Genomic DNA, 24,751 nt, shown 5'->3' with positions numbered 1-24,751 from the left:
TATATATGTAATTGCGGTACTTTGATTTTTTTTTAAAATTCATTGTAACTTGGTATAAATGTACAAGTGAGTATATGAAAGTTCATGCATATATCCTTAGTGTAAATGTATCAACCTCTGTCAAAATTTCAACCGGTCTAAACAGGATAGTTAATTGACCTAAATTCATTATCATTTGATTGGTACACAAAATGCTGTTTTCGCCAAACGTACGCCTAAGGGCAAGTCTAAACTCCTCATCGAGCAATTTCCAAATTAGAAAACAGTATGTGTACCAGGAAAAGCCCGATCATTATATTCTTGAGCTTTTCGATAATCGTGAACGTTGTTAAACGCTTTGAAAACAAGTGACATGTTTTTACTCCCAGTCTTAAGAATTGGTACCACTGTTCTGCTCAGCAATATCTAGAACAGGTCTCCTCTCTTGGGCCGTTGGCTTGGAATAAGTACGACAGAGCTTCTCCCAACATCGAATAAGCAGCTTGATGAGAAAAACAACCAACCTAGCCAGCTGGGAAAGAATTGCAAAAGTGAACAAGATAGATATCAACACTGGAACAAAACCTAAGGCGCACACCTGAAACCAGTCTAGAACTTCCAAATAAGGTATATCTGGGCCATCGATAGCTGTACCAAACGACATTAAGGTCGCTTTTGCCAAATTGATCACGGCAATCATAGACAAAGCGCCGAGAGACAGTGTTTCAGCTTTGTTGGCCAATGAATCACGATATGGATTCTTCAAAATGTGATGAATGGTTATCAGTACGCATGCGCTGACCATACAAACCATACGCAACATCAAGTTTGTTATGAACGCTTGGCAAGCAAGAAGAACAAATCTTCGAGCAATCAGCACACTCTCCCAGTTGAGTGTTCCTTTATCATTACCCTGTGGTTTACGGAAAGGACCATGAAGTATTTCCAAAACATCTTTGTTGACAACTTGTGCATTCGTGGAATCTTCGTTTCTCCTATTCAAAATTGCTTTAACAAACCAGTAGATAAGAAATGGCAATGGAATCATGCACGCAGCAAGAAACTCAGTTGCAGTAACAGAAGCCCTGTAGAGCTTGGACGATCCCCAGTAAAGAACAACGATGAAAGGAACCACAAAAACTATGATATAGGCCAGAAGGAGATACTGCCACCACTGCATGCATGGGACATTTGCATCAATGAATAGCCACTTTCTGGGTCCAATCGAAACGCAGTGCATTAGTTTCAGGGATGTTTCTGCCAGCCGTTCATAGCCTAGCAACAATACTTCCATGAAAACGGCCAAGTAATGGAGAAGATGTGGTTTTTCTTTACGCCTTGATATGTTGATGACAGAATGGACGACATACACGAGTGCAATGTCGGCCATTGTCAAGAAAACGGTACCTGAAAGAAGCAACTCCTTTGTTACCGCAGTTAGCCCTACAAAGGGGCATCCCAACCCTTTATTGATGGTTCGAACTTGGAAGTTAAAAACGGCAATAACTATGTAGATGAACGGTATCTTTTCAAGGAGGTTTTCTATGGAACTGACCATCAGCAGCTCGGCAGCTTGATAAAAGTAGAATGTAACCTTTATATATCCTCTGTCCCTGTGATCATGGTTTTGGCCCAAGTCATCCCGTTGGTTATAGGCTTTCCTTCCGTTAAACCATAATATCTGATTTCCAAGAAAAACCAGGATCGGAGGTTTTATTATTAGGTACAAAGCCAATCCAGTTGTTAGCACAATGATAGAAATCCAAAAATAATAATTATTGCATTCCTCATTCTTGCGGCATTCAGCTGAAAAGAGAGTTTCACTGTATCCTGGAATGCATGAACCACACAGGGTGCCGCTTCGGTTTCCCTGGCAACTGTTATATCCTTTTGAGCCCAATGATGGTTTTTGACAGTAATGTTCTGGACAAAGAATGAATCTTAGTGACGGTGGGTTAGTATTTACCGGATAGCCCCAAAAATTTGGTTTAGCAGCTATATTCCGTCTTATACAAGTGGCACCGAATGGGCATTGTAGACACTTGACAGTATTGTTGACTACTACACCTCGTGAAACTCCTTTTTGCATGCTGTAAAAACCAGGGCCACACAGATTGCAAGAGTATTTCAAGACAGTGACATTTATTCGGCAAAAGCTTTTGTTTTGTTCTGTATATACAAAATGTGTCGCATTATCCAACTCGAGCTTATTTCCGATTTCGCACTGGATGGTCGAATTATCATCCATGTATACGAAGCCTCCATTGGAAATGTCAATTACGGGATAGGAATAGCTTTCAGCAGCAGACGATAACATAGTTGTATTTTGAAGATTTATAGGTCCTCCACTTTCGGAAAGGAAGAAGGTCGTTTTGTAAAATGTAGTATTGTTTATCGTGATATTCTTCTTCGTTGCAGAGAAGAAACAATCTTTGAAATCCACCTGGCCAGTTCCATATGCGGAATAAACGTGTCCAGAATGTTCGATGGCAAAGTTATTCCTAAAAGTGCATCTTTGGAATGTTGTGTAGCCGTTGGTTACGTGCACAGCACCAGCGATTAACCCCACGTTTCCCTCAAAAATGTTGTCTTCAAATAAAGCATGAGTTCGATAGCTCCACTGAGGATGAGTTTCTTTCCTTTCCGCTCTTTTGACACATCCTGTACTTACGACTTTATCACGAGGTGTGAGGACCGTTATCGCACCGGTCGAGGTCTCGTAAATATCGCCTTTCCACGCATATCGTTGGAAACATATACCATTCCGAAAAACTGAGTTTTGTATTTGTAAAGTTTTGTTGCCTTTAAATAACAAGGATAAAACGTTGCATGGTCTCGATTCAAATGTGACATTGTTAATTTTAATAACTGCACTGGAACTATTTAGTACATCCAAAGGCCTAATAATGATATAGAGCCCGAAGTTTTTATGTGTCCTTTGACTGCTCTTGAAAATTGTGTTCTCGATGCCCAGCTCTACACGGGCTGGATCCTTTGTATGTGCCAAGATATCAAAGCTGTTCTCAAGGAAGCTGCAGTTTGAGATAGAAATGCGGAATGGGCGAGTATCAGAAGGTCCTTTTGGATATAACCCTAGTATTTGGAGTGAGTACGCAAATGAAGCTAAAACAACGTTTATCAGTTTGATGGAGAACTGGGGACTCATCCACAAGGCACCACCGTGACGATCTCGATCTGTGACCCATTGGTTAGAAAAAACAGTGTTTTCTATCAATACGCTTCCTTTAGCTTGCGCTTTACGGGCTCTGATTACAACAGCGCTTCTTACATGTACTTTAGCGTTGACAAGAAATTTGCAGCCAGAAATAAGCACGTCAGTTTCGCCACCCGTGTTTGATATCATTAAAGCTTTAGGTGCTGATGATATGCCGTTTTTCCACGAAGAATCAGTGATGGCCACTTTTCCATTAGATAAAACGATTCTGACAATGTAGCTTTGTTGTTGGAAATTAAAGCAACCCCACACTAACATCTCTCTGATGCTGGCATAAAACTTGTGCGTTGATCGGTTTTCCAACTTTGAAGAATCAGGGTCGCCAACCAAAACTGCACATCCGTCCATTTCTGCTGCACATTCGGTGAAGTTAATCCTTGTCATGTTAAGAGTTAAAATTCCGTTTTTACTATGAGTAAACAATGCGCCACCACCTTTAGCTATGTTCCTACGAAACTCGCTGTTGAATATGACCACTGACCCGTGTGCTGTCGAGTTAAAAAATATCGCTCCCCCTCTTTCCTTTCGAAGACGCTGTCCGACAAACGACGAGTTGTGGATTTCCGCTTGGGCTTCCTCAGAATGAATCTTTATACATCGCAATAAATGGTTGTGAGAACATCTTACGTTGCTGAACATAACACGTGTTTTCTTTGTATTAGAATTGTACAAACTATTCACCACGTTTTGTGTTTTTCCACCAGTGGATGCCTTGACCAAATCAGAAAGAGTATTGTTGAACAATCTGACATCATCATAAACCTCGCTGGTCACAGCTGATGGGAGATCAAGGTTCATAAAGTACCCAACGTTATTGACAGATGTGATGTTTAAGCAAGATATTTGGACATGTATGTTGCTGGATGGCAGCGTAGTTTGTGAGCGAATGGTCACTACACCTGTTGGAAACCGCTGTTTGTGAAATCCATTTGCCATAAAAGTCGTCTCGCTGATATTTAAAGCAAGAAGTTGATCCTGGTTTGAATCTTTGTGGTACAAAATGATTTCCACACATGAAATGTTGTTGTTAAAGAAAAAAGAGCCATGAATATTTAAATGCCTTCTTGCATTATCTGTTATGTGAATTCTCAGAGCACTGGAGGTATCTTGAAAAGAGCAGTTGAAAATTTTGAAATCAGAATCCTGAAACAATAGTGGCGTTTGCCGAAAAACAACACGAAATAAAACAATAGTTGTTGTCTGAGTACTTGACTTGTCAAAATACAAGCCACTAGGGCAAGAAATGTATGGTGTGGATTTCAGACCAATCAAACTCAAACTTTTCTGAATGTTAATATTTAGATGTTGCTCATGCGCCATTGAAGAGTTGCAGTGGTAAGGCATTCGCTCGGTTCCAGTACCATCCAGGTAAATATGTCCGCCCCAATCTACTTGATGGATTCCCATCGCAATGGACTGACATGGGTGAGTGATTGTACCACATCTTTCACAATCATTTCCTTCCAGAGAAACATAGACTTCTGTGTGACTATGATGCTGTACAGCTAAGAAAAAATATAGACAATACTGACTAGTATGGTTTTGGCTGATTAACTCGCAGCAGTCGGGGCCTGTAGAAATTTCTGTTCATCTCTATAGCTTTAGGGTAAAATTTATAGTGGTTTCACAGTCTGCATCAAATGGTGGAAACATTTGTTGGGTAACCCGTCTACAAGACATTTCAGATCTATTTAATCCTTGCAATTTTTTTGCAATGCATGATGAAAAAAATATCCTCTTCATTGTGGTCTTAAGGTTGATATAATTTAATTTGATGCAGAAATGATGAACAAAAATTCCGAATTAAGTATAATTACGGTCTAGGTAGAGGATGGGTTACAGCAAGAAAAAATCAAACCGGGATAGTTCCATCACAAAAACACCTGGAAATAACCGTCTTTAATTCAGTTACTTATAATAAAAGAGGGTTTTTTAACTGACTTATATATTGAAAAATATCTCCACACGTAATCAATATTTTGTTTTGAAAATATTTACAAGAAATAAAAGGAAGATTTCAGTTTCGGGCGTCTTAATATCCAACATATATTGGTCGCTCTTGTTGACACAATACGAAATCATCTAGTTTCCAAAATCAAATCTTGATTTCTAAAAGGAGACGTGCAACTATACAGGTAGATAAAACAAACCCTTTGACTCTGAACACCGAACTTGCAAGCATATTTTTCGAACAATGATAAATTTTACAATGTAATTTGCTTTCTTGATCCTCCAAGGGACGCAAAATTCGCCTTAAACAGATGTTGAGCAGAGTAAATTTACAACTACAAGTTTCTTTTGAAACATATATACCTGATTTCCTGCTTAACAACATCAAACTCCAGAGCAGACTGACTGCCATAAAAATCTGTGAACATCGTGCCATCTATGAAACTAGAAGATCCTAAAAGCACGCCAAGGAACTTTGGGCCCGGCGAAAATAGTTCCTTCCAGTTTATATTCAAATTACATTTGATTTATTCCAAAAATTGAGAAACGTTGTCGTGACTTCTCGCGACTGGAAAACGAAATGAACAATTTTTTCCCCTTTTCAGTAATAGTTATATTTATTTGATGCATAAATTATCAATGATCAACAGCAACCCCTAGAAGATGATTTCATTTTCTAGCATTATTTTTAGAGTTGAGAGCACTAGCCTGGCTGTTCGAAAGTACAGAGCCTATCGAAGAGTACTAGAAATCCCGATTTATCGATCCTCGTAGGGAAACGAGGATTCGTTCGAGTAAAAAGACTTCGGGGTAAAATTACAGTGCAGCAAATCCAAGAGAAACCATTTTTAGTTCGTGTTTTCTCGATGTCTGAGGAAGGGTAGGCTCAAGAAATGGAGATTCCACCATTACTCGTTTTATTCAGTTTCAACTGATATGTAACAGGTTCACTGTCGGCTGAGGAATCGCAATTTTTACCCTCAAGGGGTACGAAAACGTCATTTGTCTTGAATGTGGCACCCAATTTTCGTTTCCCTCGGAGGTTCGAGAAAATGGTATTCTATTGTATTTGCACGCCTTGCCACAAATAAAGGTTCTGAAGGCAAAAATCCCGTTTATAACATAGAGGGCAAAATTACTGTATTCTCATTGGCCGAAACAGTAGCCTCCTACGCAAACGCTCATTTGGCTCGTTAACCAATCTTCCTCTTCCACGCCATGTACGAAAGAAGAAGATTGCGTGACGATCTCAAAGGGCGTCTGCGCAAAAAATAGAGGTCATTTTTTCTTAAATTTCCCTGCTCGGAGGGATTACTTTGAAGTGACTGGCTCTCTCAGGTCGCTAGGCAACGGTAAAAACTGCTTTGCTATTGTTTTACAGCAATGACATCTCTTTTCGAGAAGATTGATGATGACTTTATGGCCGAACTTTGGGAAATGAGCGAAAACCTAAACACTAAAAAAAGAACAAAAAAAACAAAACACTAGAAGAAGCGGAAAAGTGGAAAACCGACCGAAAGAAATCAAAGTGAACGGCCAGTTTCACACTTCCAAAATCGTTCACCCGCTGGACCTGGCACAAGAAAACTCCAATGGGTAAAACTACTACCATATCTTGGAAACTTCTAAATATCCCCTCAAATATCTGGATATTTGTGGAAAGGCCTAGAGCACCTCTGGCAAGAACCTCGCAGGCAGAATCTTCATTCCCTGGCCTGGATCAGGAGTCGGGAGTCCAAAAATTGTGTCAGACTTCCAGGACTTCTGGTTGAATTGCCCAATTGACCTAGCCAATGTCGACTGGAGCCCAAAATCTCTGTGGCCGGCCCTTGGTCAAGCGGTTGGGTTGCCGATAACCCGCGTGGCAGACTAGGTTGATTGATGTCTACAAGTCCTACAACTGTAGCTGACTTAAAAACGTGGAAGGGGGCGAAGAGTGTCAGTTTTCCAGGCGCTAAAATAAAAACGTTTGGAGTAAAGCCTTAGGAGACCACGCCGGAAAATGTAGAGGACGTTGGGTTCTATTAGATAACGAAAAAAATCATCCAAAGCCGTAGAATCGCGAAAAAAAACTCAATTACAAACAAAAACCGCATTCAAAATCGTCAAAACGAATAACTTTTCACATTCCAATTAGTAAAACCCTAATCGATCTGATACAATGGAGCATAAAGGGTAAACTACAATAATTTCATCACAGTATTTGTGAATGCCATAGCTGGTATCTGCATAAATTATCGGCTTTATTTCCACCGCTCTCGCGAGCCCAGTCTTTGCAGTCTCATTATCGTAAAGCAGCTGGTAATAGAGCCTGGTTAAATGAGGAAAATTCGCACAAAGTCCTCTATAGGATTACAATTTTGCAGTCGCAAAAAGCTGTAGCTCTGGAAACTTCCATCGAAAATCCCTCATCTACCACTTCCATTTCAGAACTAAGAACTGAATGTTTGGAGATTTGATCGGAGCGTTGAATCAATCAGTCACGTGTGACCTGTAATTTGGTCGAACATGCGATTGTACATGGGAAGGTAACCGGTACAATAATTGCATTTCGCGGCTATTCGAGATCAGTGCAGGCGCTGAGATCGAAGAGAAACCGAAACCCAAATAGGAAAAAGCAAACGCCACATCGGATACCATATCCGAAAACCCGCTAGTATTTTTGACAAAAATCGAAAACCAAATGCGAAGAAACAGAAAATCCGCAAACCGCAATGAACACCAAACCCGAAAATACCAAAGCTCTCCTCTATAATACAAGGTATTCTGGTTAGGTATGTACAGCACCGCAAATGATGCCCGACCGCAAATGATCCCCAAATTGGACCGGAAATGATCCCCGATGTGGACCGCAAATGATCCCGCCGGAAAAAAGTCATAAGTGACCATATTCTATAAAGATATAATTCTCATCATAAGGGTGTCTGGAAAACCCGAATAGCGAATAGCGAATAGTCGCGAATAGCGAACAGCGAATAGTCCCGAATAGCGAATAGCGAATTGTGGCAAATAGTGGCAAATAGTGGCAAATAGTGACAAATAGTAACGAATAGGGTACCCAGTATCTCGCAGTCAGCCTCGTAGCAACTTAGGATGGGATTTTTCCGCTAAAAAGCACAGACGCTTATCAGTACGAAAGGTGTTTCTAAACGTAATTTCTTCTGTTTTAACCGCTGCTTATTAGGTTATCCTTGTGTTTTCTGTTTTCTTAATGTCGGCGATGAACGGCCTACTAGCCTGAGTCCGGAGAAGAAAGGGTAATAAATTCCCTGAAATTTTGTTGCTTATTTGAATAATTAATTAACGCTGTATATTAGATCTAAAGCGGTGACTATTGACGACTATTCGTCACTATTCGCCAATTTTCGCGACTGTTCGCCACTATTCGCACTATTCGAGACTATTCGCACTATTCGGAACTATTCGCTATTCGCTATTCGCGACTATTCGCTATTTGCTATTCGGATCTTCCAGACACCCTCAGGAGAAATAGTTCTTCGGGTAGGTTAATTACCGTAAAAGCTCCGCGGAATGCCTTGTAATCGGCTTTGCCTATTTATAACCATAACATTTCATAACAATTTAACCGAAACGAAAATTGTGAACGGAAAAGTCAGATCAGTCACTCGATATTCTACATCTCAATTTTATAAATCGTGTATAATTTTCTCCCCTGCACGTTTGGTCATACCGTGACTACTAGAGACTTTTCAAGTGCGGTTTCCGGTTTTGGTTAATCACGCGAACTAAAAAAAACTCTGATACCCAGGGTACTCTTGTTATAGATTTTAAAAATCAGTAGCAAGAAATTTTTAGCGGATATCGGGTTGCAGTGGTAACCCGTGTATCAGGTTAACGTTGTTTGTGAAGGAAGACTTCGTTGGTCTGAAAATCTTACACGAAAACGGCTTACGGTTTTAGTTCGTAATAATATCCGGTTTCTCGGTTTTCCGCTTATGTTTCCCACGGGTAATGAAGGTAACAGTTAGATCGCTCAACATACCATGCAATTTGACCAATCAGCTCTCCTGTCCAGAGTCAGTACACGTTTAGATCGTCAGCATGGAATTTCAGGCTGTAAATTGCAGATGCGAAAGCCAAACCGGCTTGAAGTGTTGAGATGCGGATTTTCTAGCTCACAGAATATCATTCGTAGGACCAAATTGTCATGAATACTCACGATCGCTCTCACTGGTGGTACTAAGCTATTATTGTTGTAGATTGAGCCAATTGAGAAATGGTATCGCTATTTACGATCGTTTTTCTCCGTGATATCTTGGAAGAATTGTCAAGAGAAAATGAGAATTACCATGAGAATTATATTTAAATTGTAGTTTATGTTGTCAGTATCTTTTCTTTACATTTATCGTTTGGATGATGAAAATAAAATCAATAAATAAAAACATGGAAGGAGGCTCCATGCCATTCCTCGTTTTCCGGCGGGATCATTTGCGGTCTACATCGGGGATTATTTGCGGTTCGGGATCATTTGCGGTCCAATTTGAGGATTATTTCCGGTCTGGGGATCATTTGCGGTCGGGGATCATTTGCGGCGCTGTACAGCTCAGGTATTCTGGTGTTCCGGAAGTCCTACGATATTCCAGATTTTACATTCCCTGAGCCCTATCGTTGTAGCAGATGCATGAAAAGTGGAGAAGGCCCTGGGGACGAGGTTGAGGCGGATGTTTGTTGACTGTTTGTAAGCGTGTTCTTCACATTGTTCTTCACAACCTTCCCCTCTCTGACACACTCTCGCCGTCATCTGGATTGTTTAATCCCGTTGTGTGGATGAGAAATTGCACTGGAAGAAAACAAACGATTGAAGACAACCTACAGTGAACGGTGAGCAGAAATTCACCTCATAGATACATAGTGTATGGCGAAGCTAGGGCGTTCACATTATCGCGATAACTTCAAGATGTACAGAAACCTTGTTTTAAGCTTGTTTATTTATGAAATCGTTGCGGAAACTTTAGTCGGGTCTATAGATGTTTGTTCCTGTTTTGTAACGGGAAGTGTGTTTGCTGTGTTCGTTAATAACAGGCTAGCGACAGTTGTTTGCATAACAACTAGAATTTTGAAAGCTGCACTACCAGGTGGCCATGCAGATATTTTGTATGTCGTAAACTATGGGTTTCTACTCCGAATAAAGATTCCCTTTTAAGCTCAAAAAGCTTTGTTGTTAGTTTCGACGTTCAGTGTACTTTGATGTAGGACTGGATATGTGCCATAAACTAATTTTGAAGCTCATGACAAGCTTACAGTTCTACGTTGATAGGTTCTGTCGTTAATTCCCTTACAGAATTTTTATCTGACTAAATTTTGCAGGGAAGGTAACTTTATTCCAGTTAGGAAGATAATGTTTCTTCAACTACTAACAGGTATGTAGCCGTCATAACATAAAATTGACCTTGAATGAAGCCTTAAAAGTGCTGATGCCTTTACCAAAATTGTTTTTATTATGCAAATGACGGATGTCAATATTACATGTATTTGGAAATGCTGAGTCACTAGTAATTAATTCAGACATGGCTCTGATTATTTGTGGTGGGAATTTGAGAAGCTGTTAATGATGTGTAGCTTGGAGACGGAGAGAATCAGTAGGCAAGCAAAAATACTACAACTGGTTTGTCTTTGTAGTACTGGCTGTGGCAAATTGACTCAAGGTTCAATTCCTTTGGGATGATCCAGATTGTAGTGCCAAGAGTACTCAACCTGTCTGTAGTTTCTGGAACTTAGTAAAGAACACAGCTATATATATATATATATATATATATATATATCTGTAGCCAATGTGCCAGTAGCTACAGTCCTCACATTACTTGAACCAAAAGGAGACAGAATTAATCCACACATGTAATTACCAAACCTCACGAATGTAGCAAAGAGCTTTTAACCTTTGGGAACTAGAATATTATTATATATACTCAAGATTTCTATATAAACAATAGCCTCCATCTGACACAAAAATACATAAACAATAGCATCCATTTGGCACAAAAATATGCTTGGATATATGTCTGTGGACCTTATTTGTTCTGAGACGTGAACAGTGAGCTTTGGGGAACAGGTAATATTGAAGGACGACTATCTGAGCATGTTTTTAAAGTCAGTTGGAGGCTATTGTGTTCATTGTCTGTTAAATAATTTTCTTGTCACGCAGGATCTAAAAATTGGGGAATATTCACTTGGATATTCCTCAGGCTTAGCAAGGGAATATTTGGTCACATGGCACCTTTAGACCAATCGTGTATGAGGGAAAATATTTGATGGATTGTAATGTGGATAGTTGACTAAGGCTCAGCCTGAGTCAACTTAATCACACAAAAAATCTCAAGCTCATTATCTAATTGTTTTAGTGTTTACCAAGCTTCTAGTCAAAAATGCAAAGAAGTGGCTGTCATTTTATTAACAAAGGCACACTGACAGGCTACTCACTATATGTACATATATACATGAATCTACAATGTTCAGATTAGATAGTAGTCAGTAGCCAATCAGAGAGCAGCAATGTGATGAATGTTAGTAGATTTATTCTAAATGTAAGCATATTGTACTCTGGACATGTACTTTGGGGTCCAGTTTTTAAGACTTGAGTGATAGACAAATTATTTACCATATCATTGTGCAATAAGGTAATTTCAATCAGGATTTAACTATTTGGCTTGCCAGTATGAGTCGTCTTTATCTTGATATCTGATGCTGAGGTTTCACTAAACTTTTTCTGGTTTTGACAGCACTGTCACTGTTGAAAGTTGCAATTGCAGGTAGGATGGTATTAATTTAAATTACTTTCTATGAAAATAATTACAGTGAGGTCCCAGTTATGGTCTCGGGTACCGAAGACAATTTTCCCCCTGAGGCAACTTGACTGAGTGTTTATTATTATTATATGTGAAAATTAATGTACAGTCCCTGTAGGCTGAGTCAAAGTTGACCCTGCGTGATTATTTATAACCCTTATTGAACAATCAAATATCCAGATATCCCTCTTTCTTTGACTTTCCCTCGGTCGTTCGATCACAGTAGGTTTTGCCGAGTTAATTTTCACTTCTTTGATACAAATTTCTGCTTTAAATCCTAAATCTAGGCATTATGTGACACTCAACACACTTAGAGTTGTCCTGGTCAAGCAAGCCAAAGCATTTATATTACATGTACCAAGAAAAGTGGTCACGCTTGCCAGGGTTACCCTACCTACTGAGGGAAGACAACTTGCCCACCCGAGTTGTCTCCGCCCCCAAGACAGGTTCTCAATTCTAATGTAAACGACTGGTTGATATTGCAAAGAAAAAAGCTAAAAGTTACCTTGGCCTGGATACAGTAACTAGGGGGGAGGGTTGTCTCGGGTGCCTGAGACCATATAAATGGGGCCTGAGAGGTACGGGTGGGGGGGGGGGGGAAGGGTAGCATTAGATAAATTGACTGGTCGCGAGAACCACCTTGCTTGCCTGGTTTGAACATCTTCAGAACTTTTAAATTTCTGATAAATAGTTCAGTTCAAAAAGGCTTGCCTGCCTGCCAACTTCAATAATAATATTGCTTTCCACGTACATGTACTGGCTACTGTAGTTCAATCTATTAATGACAGTCTGACTAGTACAAAATGAGATGTGTACAGCATAGAAAGTGGGAGCTGTTTGAACAGCTAGTATTTGTTTAATGTAATTGTATATTTATAGTACTGCAGAAAATAAAAAGGTTTAATTTGAACATGTAAGAAACAAAACACAATCAGCCAGACAGATGTAACGGAGGCAGTATGGCCGAGTGGTTAGGGCACTGGACTTGAAATCTGGAGGCCGCAGGTTCAAGTCCCGCTCTGACCACTTAGCTGGAGTTGTTTCTCAGTAGACCCTAGTTCAACTCCTTGGTCATGCTTGTAAATAGCCAACTGGTCTGCCTCTCACTAGTTGGGGTTTTTAACCATGTTATTTTCATTTGCATTATTTGTTTCATCATTTGGTTTCATTGGCCCTGAAAAGCCCCACTGGGGGAGTGGTCAATTAAGATATTTATTTTTTTTAAGATATTTAAATCCAAAAAATTCACTAGTTGTGGATTTCCATGTGGCAAGATCATTAACTGCCACTGTGCCATAAGTTATTTACCATTAACTAAACTACATGTAACTGGTGTTACTTATTTTTCCCCTATTTCAGTTTATTGTGACCAGACATTTACTGCTTCTACTGGAATAGTATCATCACCATCCTTTTCGACTAGTTCTTTTTATGCCAACAACTTGAACTGCCAGTATGACATCCAAGTTGCTTCTGGTTACGGAATCAAGCTGTCGTGGTCTACGTTTGACATCAAGGGTAACATGCCAGACTGTTACGATGATTATGTGGAGATATACATTGGATGTGGAAGACGCTCAATCGGAAAATACTGTGCTGAATATCGTTTACCAGACATGCCTTTTAATGTGTACTCCCCTGACAACTGCCTGCATATTAAGTTCCATTCGAACAGCTCTGGCGCTGGCCATGGGTTTCGAGGCTCTTATTCAAGGTTTTCTCTTTTCTCTGGTAATTAAATTGAAATTTTATTTTCATACAATCATGTATACATGCTATTATACTTGTGGTAAGTGAATTAAGCTGGACATGGTATGCTACATTAAATTAGGCACAGGTCACTTTATATCAGCAGGGTTGTTATTAGAAGCCGGCTACCGGCACCTGTCTACTTTGAAAGGAGTACCCAGCTTCTTTAAGTATGTGAAGTACAAAATTAAAAAAACAAAAATACACATGTCAGCATCTAACAAAAATTAACTATTCTTTGTGAGTTGGGTAATACCTTTAAAAACCTTTTTTGTCAATTACCTTGCATTGATTTCTTTTGTAAGAAAAGTGTTTTTTGGGCAGTTGCACTTTACATTCATCAGGCTTTTCTCCTGTGAAGTGCCTGTGCTGTTACATAACTCTTACACGTGACATGCTGCATGTTTGTAATACCATGCATTCTCATGGTTCTGTACATTAAAATGGTCAAATTCATCATGATGAGAAAACGCAGATCTCAAGGGGTCCTGGATAATTTTTTTCAGTTGTATCCAAAAGGTTAAAAGGTTAGCTTTAGTAATTTAATGCATTTCAAGTTTTGCATGCTGGTTTATCAGTAACAGTAACATATGTACATGAGCACTAATCTTAATTTGCATTTATTATCTGATTATAGTGCACTGAACCTGAACATGAAATTTACACATAACGCAATTGCTTTACTTGAATAGCCTATAAAAAGCTAAGTGTTTTGTAACACAGGCTTAAAAATCATTTCTCTGTCTGCTGAATAGAAAAACATAAATTCAGGACTTACAGGCTCTGCTAAAACTAAAAGTGCCAGAGAATAAAACCAAAATGGAATGCGTAACACATCACTTTTAGCAAGCAATTCTGTAATGTCTAGCACTGTTTAATTCCAGTAGAATTGTGTAAACGAGGACTAATGACAAAACAAGAATTTCCCTCTCAGAATCAAGGAAAATGCATTCCTGGGAGTTCAATTTTTCAAAATTTTCCGGGTGAGCACGCTCCTGGACCCCCTAGCTTCTTGGGCCTTTGGCCCTCAACTAATTCAGGTACCTGCCTACTTTATACCACATGCCCTTCTATGTGAAAAATTAATAAAAATCCTGTATCAGGGCTGAAAAAAGTGCCATCCCATTGTCCCAGACAAGTACACATATATTTTCCTTCTGAGCAAGTAACTTTTCATTCTCACCAGCCTGATGGGCAAGAGATCAAGCAAGTCATCTGTCTACAAAATCATTGATTAAAAGAGCAAACTAAGACTTGCCCAGGGCAAGCAAACTTTGAGAGCTACCTGTCTCGAGGGCAAGCTGGAATTTAAGTTTTCGTTGAGCCCTGTATATTTTAAAAAAATTCACAGGAATGGGAATTCTTCACGACTGTAAATGGAAAGAATTTGTCTGCATACATGACTGATTTCCATGTACCATAAATCCTCAATGAGACACCCACTCATTGAATTAAGTGCACCCTTAAAAAGCAGTGTTCAATTGAGTAAGAAATGGAGGCATATGACTACAGTGTACATGTACATGGACATGTTTGTTAAGTGTAAAACTGCAATTTCAAGCCAAAATAATTAAATTAATTTAGAAAAAAATTTACTATGGCATGGGATGGGAAATTAATAATATTATGCTCCCAGAGTGCTTGGTATTGAATTAAAAGATGTTGTGTGGATGCCATGAACTGATGGAAGATAATAAAAGTAAAATTTTCAGCAAATTTTTACATTGCAGTTGAACCTCCGGTAAACAACCACCTAATATGCCAAGCCTAGATGGTCGTTTAAGGGAGGTGGTCGCTTGCAAGAGATTAGACCATATTGGGTCAAAATTTTACCTCATTAGCATATGCTAACTGAAGAGACTTACCCCAAGTTTGAATTGTTTTATTTGTGTGAAAAGTCAATTTTGAGAAAAATCTGGTACTTCCCATTGAGAAATTTGCGTATCTTTTACAACCCAGGAATGGGATAATGTTACAACACCTTATTATCCAGTTTCTGCTCTATTATCTGTCAAGTGGCTTACGGGAGGTTGAAAACAAAAGAAAGTTTCAAACTTTTAGCCCTAAAAGTGGTTGCTTTCACTTACGAGAGGTGGTCGCATACAGGAGGTTCTAAATATAGTGATTTGACTGTGAAACTGTTGGTATTTTGGAAAACAGGTCCCTGAGGATAGGTGGTCGCGATGGGAGGTTCAACTGTATTTCGTTGTGCAGAACTTTCAATCGCCCAGAAAAAGAATGTGGAATAAGGCAACACATTCCAGTCAGCTTGAGTTAGCCATGATCATCACTAACGTTAATAGCACAAAACATGTAATATGGCGTGCTATGAAATGCAACTAAGCGTTGTGCATTGCAATATGGAATGTGCTGGATGGTTATGTATTGCATCTTTTTCTATGTGCTGCTCCACACTGATTGCTTTTCATTTGTTTTAATTATAGGCGGGCCAAGTGGTGTTGGGGGTAAGTGATTACATTTAGATTAGGTTCAATTTTAATTAATCTGTTTCCTTGTGGTCCTGCGTAATAGTCGGCACAAATATAGTTGGTAGATGTAAATACATGTACATTAATTTATGCAACTTAATAGATTTTATTCGTAATATTCGAAACCTCTTACTAACCCCGCACAAGGGCCGTTTTGTGGAATAGTGGCCCTAGGTCGTGGCAGTACGGAACAAGTGCAGACATCTGAGGGTCAATGTTCCCCAATATGGCTCAAGCAAGTTATGTTTGTAAGTATTTTGTTATATGGCACTCAGGCCATGCTTTCAAAAACAAAAAAATACATGGCTTATGACCAATTCCATGGAAATAGTCTATGGCAATATTCCGATCAAGAAAGAGCCAGCAAGCATGCTTGGATTTATATGTACCTCGAGACTACAGTACCTTGCTATACAATGATCTTTATTCAATGAAACTAACCTGTATTTAATAAATTGTGAACTGTTTTAGCTATTTTAATAACATTCTGCTCATTCTAACCTGGTGTTGCTTTATATCTTTTACCAAATTTTGAAAATTTGTATTTTTTTTTTCTTTTAACAAACAGCCGAGTGTTCTTCATACTACGAGAGTTCCCCTAAGACTCTGACCTCCACTTCTGGAGTTTTCAGTTCTCCAAGATGGCCTAGGGATTACCCAACTCTTAGGGACTGTTATTGGAGGATTGACGTTGAGGTTGGAAAAAATGTTAAAATTGCTGTTATGGACGTTGATTTGGAATATCACTCTGGGTGTGATAAGGACAAACTGAAAATAAAAGGTAAGTAGAACATTTGCTTTACATGTAATTCCCAAGTTGAAAACCATCATCGTGGCTTTTATTGTGACAATGCCATTTAGAGAGCAGTTTTTAATTGAGTGTCGTAAAACCAAAAGCAGCGTAATCACTCTTGCCAATCATAAAGGACCCAGACAATCCAGTTAACCAATCAAAACTGTACGCAAATACATCTAGACAGTACAAAGTGCGTAGACTGTAGTAAAACTTGTGCGAGCGAGTGATGGTTGTGTTTTGTTTAATCCTGATTGGTCCACAAAGTAGCTTGAGATACAGGCTTTTCAAATTGAAATAAAGAACAACAGGCAGAAATTGTAAAGTAGGTGGAGCACTATTCGGTCACAATACATGTGACAATGTGGGGAAGATTGCCAGAGTGGGTTACCCTCTGCTGCATTGGGGGGGGGGGGAGGGGGAGGTGGGGGGTGGACAGAGTGCTGGCCCTTGAGAATTTTGAAAATCTGTGCCTGTACATGTATCATGGAGTGAATTTATTCAACATTTAGAATGTTAATAGTTGCGTTTCAATTTATGTACTGTGTATGGTGTTTCATAATAGTGCTTTATATATATAAAATACCTTTGTAGGGGGAAGAAGTGGAGATTCATATGATCGATCAGACACAATAAAGGATTCAATGTGTGGGAAACGGAATCCATTTTACTTTACGTCATCTGATAGGAGAATTTGGATCAGGTTCAAATCCAACAGTTTTTTTACTGATCGAGGGTTCGTTGTTGGATATGTCATGTATGATTCAAGTAAGTGATATTATAAAGTTCTTCATTCCTTAAGGCTACTTTTAGAACTCAGTTCAGTAGTACAAAATGTACTGCTTGTTATTACATGAGTGTCCAACACCCTGTATGAAGTTTGATGGACATTTAATTTCGGAGTAAAAGACCAGGAGATTTCTTTGTTCGAGAATAATGCGTCATATGTACAATAATGCAAATTGTCCTTTAGTTTACCAGGTGTAAATATCCTTTAAGCGTACAAAACAGTCCTCTTTGAAAGGACATATTTAAAGGAAATAAACAAATCTAAAATCTACTGGTAAATACATGTAAATGCACTTTCAGAATATTCAATCTTTGAAAAATGTATTTTAAGGACTGATACTGAATATTTGTTATTAGTATAATTTCAAGAGGTGAATATAAGAATTGGACATTCTGATTGGTCGAAAAGCTCATCATATAATGCTATATTCACCCTGCTGGAGCCTGGTTACTAAGCTCGTCATCTTTGCCATCGTGGCAAGTAAACATGGCAGACAGTTGCTGAATGAAGTTTTCATTTTATTCAAAAGACATTACTCCAAGTCCAGGATATTTGAAGGGATGGAGAAATTTCAAAATGACTGCTGTCACCCTTGGGCCAAAAAGCTTTTCAAGAACTCGTATTCAAGACGTATAAGAATTGTAAACGCAGTGTTTGTATCGATTGCCAGCAGGTCAGATGGATTGACCGAAATTTTTTTTTTTCAAACTAAAGCTACTCCTTTTTAGGCGATGATGACAACTGTGAATGAAGTCAACAACGATAAAACAGGGTACCGGATGAATTTATTTTTCATAGTGTTTCGCTCGTTGGTTTAACTGCCAAGCTCTATGGGTAAATTGATTGGCAATCGATGTACAATTGTAAGCTTATTATTAAAACTACGGCTGCATACGTGTATGCAAACCGTAAGGTCATTCCCCAGTATTGCACTGTGCATCCCTACTGTGCATAATTTCACACGTGATTAGTGTGCACGCATTAAAAAATGGCGCCTTTTTCTTTACGGCTGGACCTCGCCATAGAAGTAAATCATCATTACCTCGAAAACAAGTACGGTGACCTATCATTTTTTTCTGTTGTTTTGAATTGAGTAACAAATTTCTCTATGTAAAATAAATATGGACCAATTCTCAGTGGAGAACATGAAGCAATCGTCGAAAACGTGAATTTAGCAAGCAATCGTGACTATAATCATGGTGCTGTTATAAGGATTAATGAGGTAAAACAAGGTTCTGTTGCTCCTAAACGAACATGGGGACCCCTCATTTTTATTTCAAAATTTAAGTTCCTATAACATAGACAATCAATAGGCAAAGTTTGACAAAAATCTCCGTGCAGGTTCTATCTCAACCTTGTCCCCAGGCACTCTCTCCTCTGCCTGCCTTGGTCGTGGTTCTATTTCAGTGGAATGACCTTAATAATAAAAAATGAGTCATAAGGATAAAATAAAGAGTGTTTGTATCTGTAAAATGTCAGGTCAGGACTCATGAAACACACATAGGCCTCACTCAATAAAGTCATACTAACGATTATTTGACAATGGCGAAATGTTCTAATTTTCCCATGTTTGGATAGCCGACTATCACCTTTCAGCAAATACCAATTTACAAACCTCTTGATATATTAAAGTTGAGTACAAAGATTGAATGTCTTTCACAAACATTGTAGGCTCGATACCTACAAGTTTAGCGTGCCCAGTTGTTGTGCTGTCGTGTTTTGCTTGCCTTGTGTTCTGAACAACTCCAAGGCCATTTGAAGCAACTAAGACAGGCGGTGGTTTGAACGTCATTAGGACTTTGTCGATGAGAACAGGAAAAAAAAAAGAAATGCGCTGCAAGAGTTGGTCGTTCCCAGACCTAATCGCGTAGACAAAATTCAAAATGGCTGACACGTAAACAAAGGTAAGATGCATAGAATTGCAATTAGTTCAGGCACTTGTGGGAAACTTGTTTCAACAAAATGGGGAGTTCAAGAACTTGAGGTTGATAATATACAGGGTGTGCCAAAACCTATGTCCGATTGTCCAGGAAAAGTAGAAATTTAGTTTGGACATGTAAATCTTAAACATGACTTGTCCGTGGGACAAGCACATTTCTGATGTCTAAACAACTACAGAAACAGTGGAAAATTGACTTCAAGTTGCACTAGAATTGAAATATGTCTAACAGTAATAACAGCAAACCTTTAACTTGAAAAAATTAGTGTAAAGATTCCTATAAATTTCGCTATTCCACAGCCATTCATTTGTTTCGGTGACCTCATCTGGCCTCAGTAACCAGGCCTGTTAAGACTAATCCCCAGGCTCTAAATTTAAGTCAATAATGGCGGAATCTCAAAAGCGTCAGTCCACGCTGTTTTCTTTCCTTCCAAACCAGTCAACCAAATAATCAAGCAAAGAATCCACTGAGTCTTCGGGTAGTTATGGCAAGAAGAAAGGCAAGGTCCATGCAAAGCAGGATTATGAAAAGGAGAGAAAACGCAGTGATATTCGCTTTAGGTTTAGGAGAATTAAATTACTTACAAGGCTTAAAATGTCATGAAAAAGAAAAAAAACACCTGAATGTTTTTGAGTCAATAAAGTCATCGTATCTGCAGGGACTGGGTATAAGGTGAGTTACTTGTAATAAAGTCGAAAATGTTCGTTTTTTTTTTTTTATCTTTAATAACATTTGTACCCTTGTAAATAGTTCACAATTAATGTTGCTATAAATTAAAATACACCAAAAGCCACATGTTGAATTGATTTTATTTCTAAATACAGTTTGAATAAATCTTTTTGGACAAGCACTTTTGGGTCTCGGACAACCAAATTCTCTATGATGGTTGTCCGACAGACAAGTGGATTTCAAAATTTTTCTCTTACTCTGATGTAACGTTTAAATAAGGCTAGGAGATGCCTTTGGTTTGAGTTTTCAGGATTTTGGGGAAAAAAATTACGGATACGCGTACGAACACCCCAAGTCTTCATTTGATCTGCATTTGATCCTGGTGTTTTTTATTATTAATATTTTATCTTACCCTCAGTCTGCATTTTACGACTCGTCTGCAGTCTGCGTTTTACACTGACCGGTATGCAAACAAACAATTGCATCTGTGTTTTTATGTTTTAGTCCGTTATTTTGTTGTTCTTGATATTCACCTCTGAAAATTATACTTAAACAATTGTTCACCTCAGGCCCAGTGAACATTGGTGAATATTCACCTCAACTTTGTCTCAGTGAGTTTTCACTAATGTTCACTTCGCCTTTGGTGAATAATAATTTATTGTTAAATATTAGTTATATTTTGTATATTTACGATGTAATTTATATATGTTTGACCACTGATCAAGGATGAAAGCAACTTTTATCTTTCTTCCACTTACTTCAACAGAAACAGGATCAGGAAGCAGCAGAAGTACTTCTATAATTGGAATTGTGGTTGGCATTATCATTCCAATAGTTATTATCGCTTGCATTTGCTATGTGTGTGTATACAGAAGGAAGCAAGCCATGAGGGCACAACAACAAGGAGCTGCAGCACAACAAATGACTGTACAGCATCCTCCTCCACCCCCACCAGCAGGCTATGGACCACCCCCTCAGCAAGGTTATGCACCTCCTCCACAACCTGGCTATGGGCCACCCCCTCAGCAAGGGTATGGACCCCCTCAACAGCCAGGCTATCCCACTCAAGCACCTCCACCCTACAGCCAGGTTGCAGGGACAGGCTACCCACCGCAAGGTAAAGTTGATGAAATCAATGTTTTGTGTACTTTTTTGAACCATGTGATCAATTTAATATATTAATCTGATAACCTATTTGGACTAATAGCAGTTTATTCTCTTCTTGCAGTGAAGTAAAATTTTAGTAGTAGTAACAATCTTTTATTAGGAAGCTCCATCACTAAAAGTGGTTTACATAGAGGTCCTAATACTAGATATATACTATATGATGATTTAATTACTGATAAGACTTTTTCTGCGGTTTAAACGAATGAATGAATGAACAAACGAACGAACGAACAAACAAACAAACGAACAAACGAACAAACGAATGAAACCATGCTGTAAAGCCTGCTGTTCAGTTATGTTTTAACATGCATGTTAAGGCCTTGGATACACAGTTCAGCATTATTGTACAATACATGTATGTCTGAATTGAACCATGTGTTAATATTCTGCTCGTAATCTACGGCATACACATAAGCAGCAGGACTTAGCCTCGGTATATTCTTCGCTACTTGATTAGGATCCCTTTACCAATGTCGCATTACATACTGTCTTAGTATTCAAAATTACTTGTTGCATTTACAGTGGAATGCATATTTTTGGAACATTCAATTTTTCAAAACTCCTGATGCTTTGGGAGTCATTTCCCTCCGCTCAGTCTAACACTAACTTTACCCTAGATTTATTGACTGTCCGATTTTTCAACCCAATTCTTGTTTCTCTTGGAAATGATTGGAACAGGTGCAATTATGCATGGTTGTTTGCAATTAATTTTGTCAGTGTTCCATCCCCTACAGTGTATGTCGTCACATTATAAGTATCGTTATCACCTCTGCCCTGACAACCTATAATGAAATCAGGCAACTCTGATTTGAAAGGGTCAAAATCCAAAACAACAGCCATACAATGTGACAGCCATTGCCTTGCATTTGTGCTCAACTAACACCCCCCCCCCACCCCACAGAAAAGCTTGAGTTGTGTTAAGACCTTGCAGATTCATTTTCCATAGTTCTGATTGTCAATTTTAATCACACAGACAAATCCGGACCCTACCCTTACCCCCCTGAACAACCTGGTGGAGTGTCTCCTTATCCTGGGGGAGCCCCACCGTACCCTCCTGGACAGCCTGGGGCAGTACCACCATACCCTCCTGGACAAGCTGGGGGAGTGCCTCCCTACCCACCGGAGCAGCCACCTGGAGGTGTAGCACCCTACCCCTCAGCACCATCTACTGCAACTGCTCCACCTTACCCCCCACAGTAATCATCCAAATGCATCAAGTAAGGTCAGTGGTAGTTCCCAGAATATAGTAGACTGTGGTTAGTGATTTCCATTATGCTTGTTGCATCTCTGCTTGACAATATTTTATGTTGACTGTATATCTTCACACTCTGGGAGAATTCTTGTAAAACAATGACGCTTGCCTATTTGCATGTTGTAAATGACATTTGGTGTTCTACTCATTAGCACAGCTGCAAAACAGACGTTTTAATATACCAATACGAACAGGGCCCAAATATTCCCATTTTCTCAAAACGTTCAGAGTATTGACTATTTCTTTCTTTTTTTCTTCAACATAGATCCTGTTTTGTGACAACTCTGTCATAACCGCCTGCGTCTGCATAGGAGTAGCTGCTTATTAGAATTAAAAAGTTGAGGATCACTATACATGTAAATGGTCCTTAAAGTTAATTGGCAAATTTTCCAGACGGTATAATTAATAGAGTTTTGCATCTTTCTGCCTTCAAATCATGTTGAACGTGGATAACAGAAATGTGAACTGAAGACTGCCGCTCTATTCCCGTAGTTTTGGTTGCAATTTAATCCTTGAGATACTTTGTGTGGTTTTACATGTAGCAATGCTATACAAACAATTGAGTGACTGATAACGAGAGAGAATCAAAAGAATGGCTTGCAAAACTCCATGTGGAAGGTACTTAGTTATCTCAGGTCCCAGATGGTCTGAACTTGAACTCATTTGGATATTGGTGACTGTATTGATGTAAATGATGCTTAGTGCCCATGGGGGCCGGATTCACTGTGTCTTCCTATACAGTGGAAGCCTGTTAATCTGGTCACCATATTAAATAGGTTCTTGGAGTAAGAAAATGACTGACTGAACTTTTGTTCAGGCCAGAATAAAGTGGTCGTGATAACGAGGTGGCCGTATTAACGGAGTGGCCGTGAGGCGGGTTCCATTGCAATAAGTTTGATCCTAATCACTGATTGAATACAAAATTTGAAAGGCTCTTGTGAAATACCCGTCAAATTTATAATATAATAATATAATAATAAAGTCCGCATTTTTGCTGGTTGTTACTGATGATCTATTGGAGGATACATGTATAAATGACGTCATTAACATTCTTTTGTATTTCTTTGTTCTCCTACTCACACAAATCCCATAATACACCTCTTTTACCCCCAATAATTTGCATAGGCATTGTTTTAGATTTCTGTTGGAACATCTTCATGTCCCAGGAGAAATTACAAACAATGATTATGCAAAATTGTGGGGGGTTAAAGAGGTATTTTATGGGATTTGTGCAAGTAGAGAATATTACAAGTGGATTTCGTGTTGCCGTGTGTCTGTTCAGTAATAGATCCCAGAAGGCGTCAGAATGTGGTAAGAACATCAGTGACACTCTTGGCGATCGCCTCGTGTGCAACGTTTTTCTTACCATATTTTGACGTCAGCTGCCATCTATTATTGAACAGACGCACGGCAACATGGAATTTACATGTTAATTATTATTTTTGTATTTATTTTGTAGCGTTTCTTTTTGCTTAATAAATTTCATCATGAACAGCCTGCTCTTTCTTTTTTTGTTGTATAAGAACTCCTTAGTTTCAAAAAGAACAAAAAAAGAATAGGTTGGGAAAACCTGGGAGGAGAAAATTTGAGGCGCAATGGTGTTGCGTTGCATGCTTTTCGGGCATTAATTTGTCTTACGCGTTTAAGTAACTCGAACGTTGAGTATCCACGCAAATTAATTGTTAGCCCCTCCCACCTTTATCTCCATTTTCCCCAGATGTGTTGGAAAAACGACTATGCAATTGTACCAGTCACAAAATACCATGCATGTAAATTTACATTTTTCAGTACCAGTTTTTTTTATAACCTTTCAGTTGCAATAATTTCAGAGTTTCTGAACAAAGAATAAACTACGTCCTTGTAAACGAGGGTCGACGAGACTCGTCGACAACTAATGTTTTGACGATAACTAATTCTTCGAGATCCGATCGACGT

The 24,751-nt window shown here is 38.9% G+C and overlaps 2 protein-coding genes across 3 annotated transcripts; one reads left to right on the top strand and one right to left on the bottom strand.

Annotated features, from left to right (window-relative positions):
- Window positions 1–370: 370 nt before the first annotated feature.
- On the bottom strand, window positions 371–9,926 carry LOC145498527 (uncharacterized). Its single transcript, XM_081478445.1, has 3 exons — window positions 9,776–9,926; window positions 3,918–4,785; window positions 371–3,413 (listed from the first exon to the last, which is right to left on the bottom strand). The coding sequence occupies exons 1-3, from the start codon at window positions 9,924–9,926 to the stop codon at window positions 371–373; spliced, it is 4,062 nt and encodes a 1,353-aa protein (XP_081334571.1).
- Window positions 9,329–24,734, top strand: LOC145496626 (tolloid-like protein 1). 2 transcript variants are annotated; one of them, XM_081476333.1, is made up of 10 exons: window positions 9,329–10,006; window positions 10,493–10,545; window positions 11,902–11,931; window positions 13,327–13,698; window positions 16,161–16,181; window positions 16,774–16,986; window positions 17,593–17,766; window positions 21,164–21,514; window positions 22,538–22,786; window positions 23,082–24,734. In XM_081476333.1, exons 2-9 carry the CDS (start codon window positions 10,524–10,526, stop codon window positions 22,762–22,764), a joined length of 1,410 nt encoding a protein of 469 aa, XP_081332459.1. In that variant the 5' UTR covers window positions 9,329–10,006; window positions 10,493–10,523; the 3' UTR covers window positions 22,765–22,786; window positions 23,082–24,734. The 2 variants fall into 2 exon arrangements, with proteins under 2 accessions (XP_081332459.1, XP_081332458.1); XM_081476332.1 differs by having other exon boundaries at window positions 9,330–10,006; window positions 10,467–10,545.
- Window positions 24,735–24,751: the final 17 nt, after the last annotated feature.

Source organism: Orbicella franksi, chromosome 9, assembly GCF_964199315.1.
Source record: "Orbicella franksi chromosome 9, jaOrbFran1.1, whole genome shotgun sequence".
NCBI lineage: Eukaryota > Metazoa > Cnidaria > Anthozoa > Scleractinia > Merulinidae > Orbicella > Orbicella franksi.
This window is presented reverse-complemented; position numbering and strand designations above follow the sequence as displayed.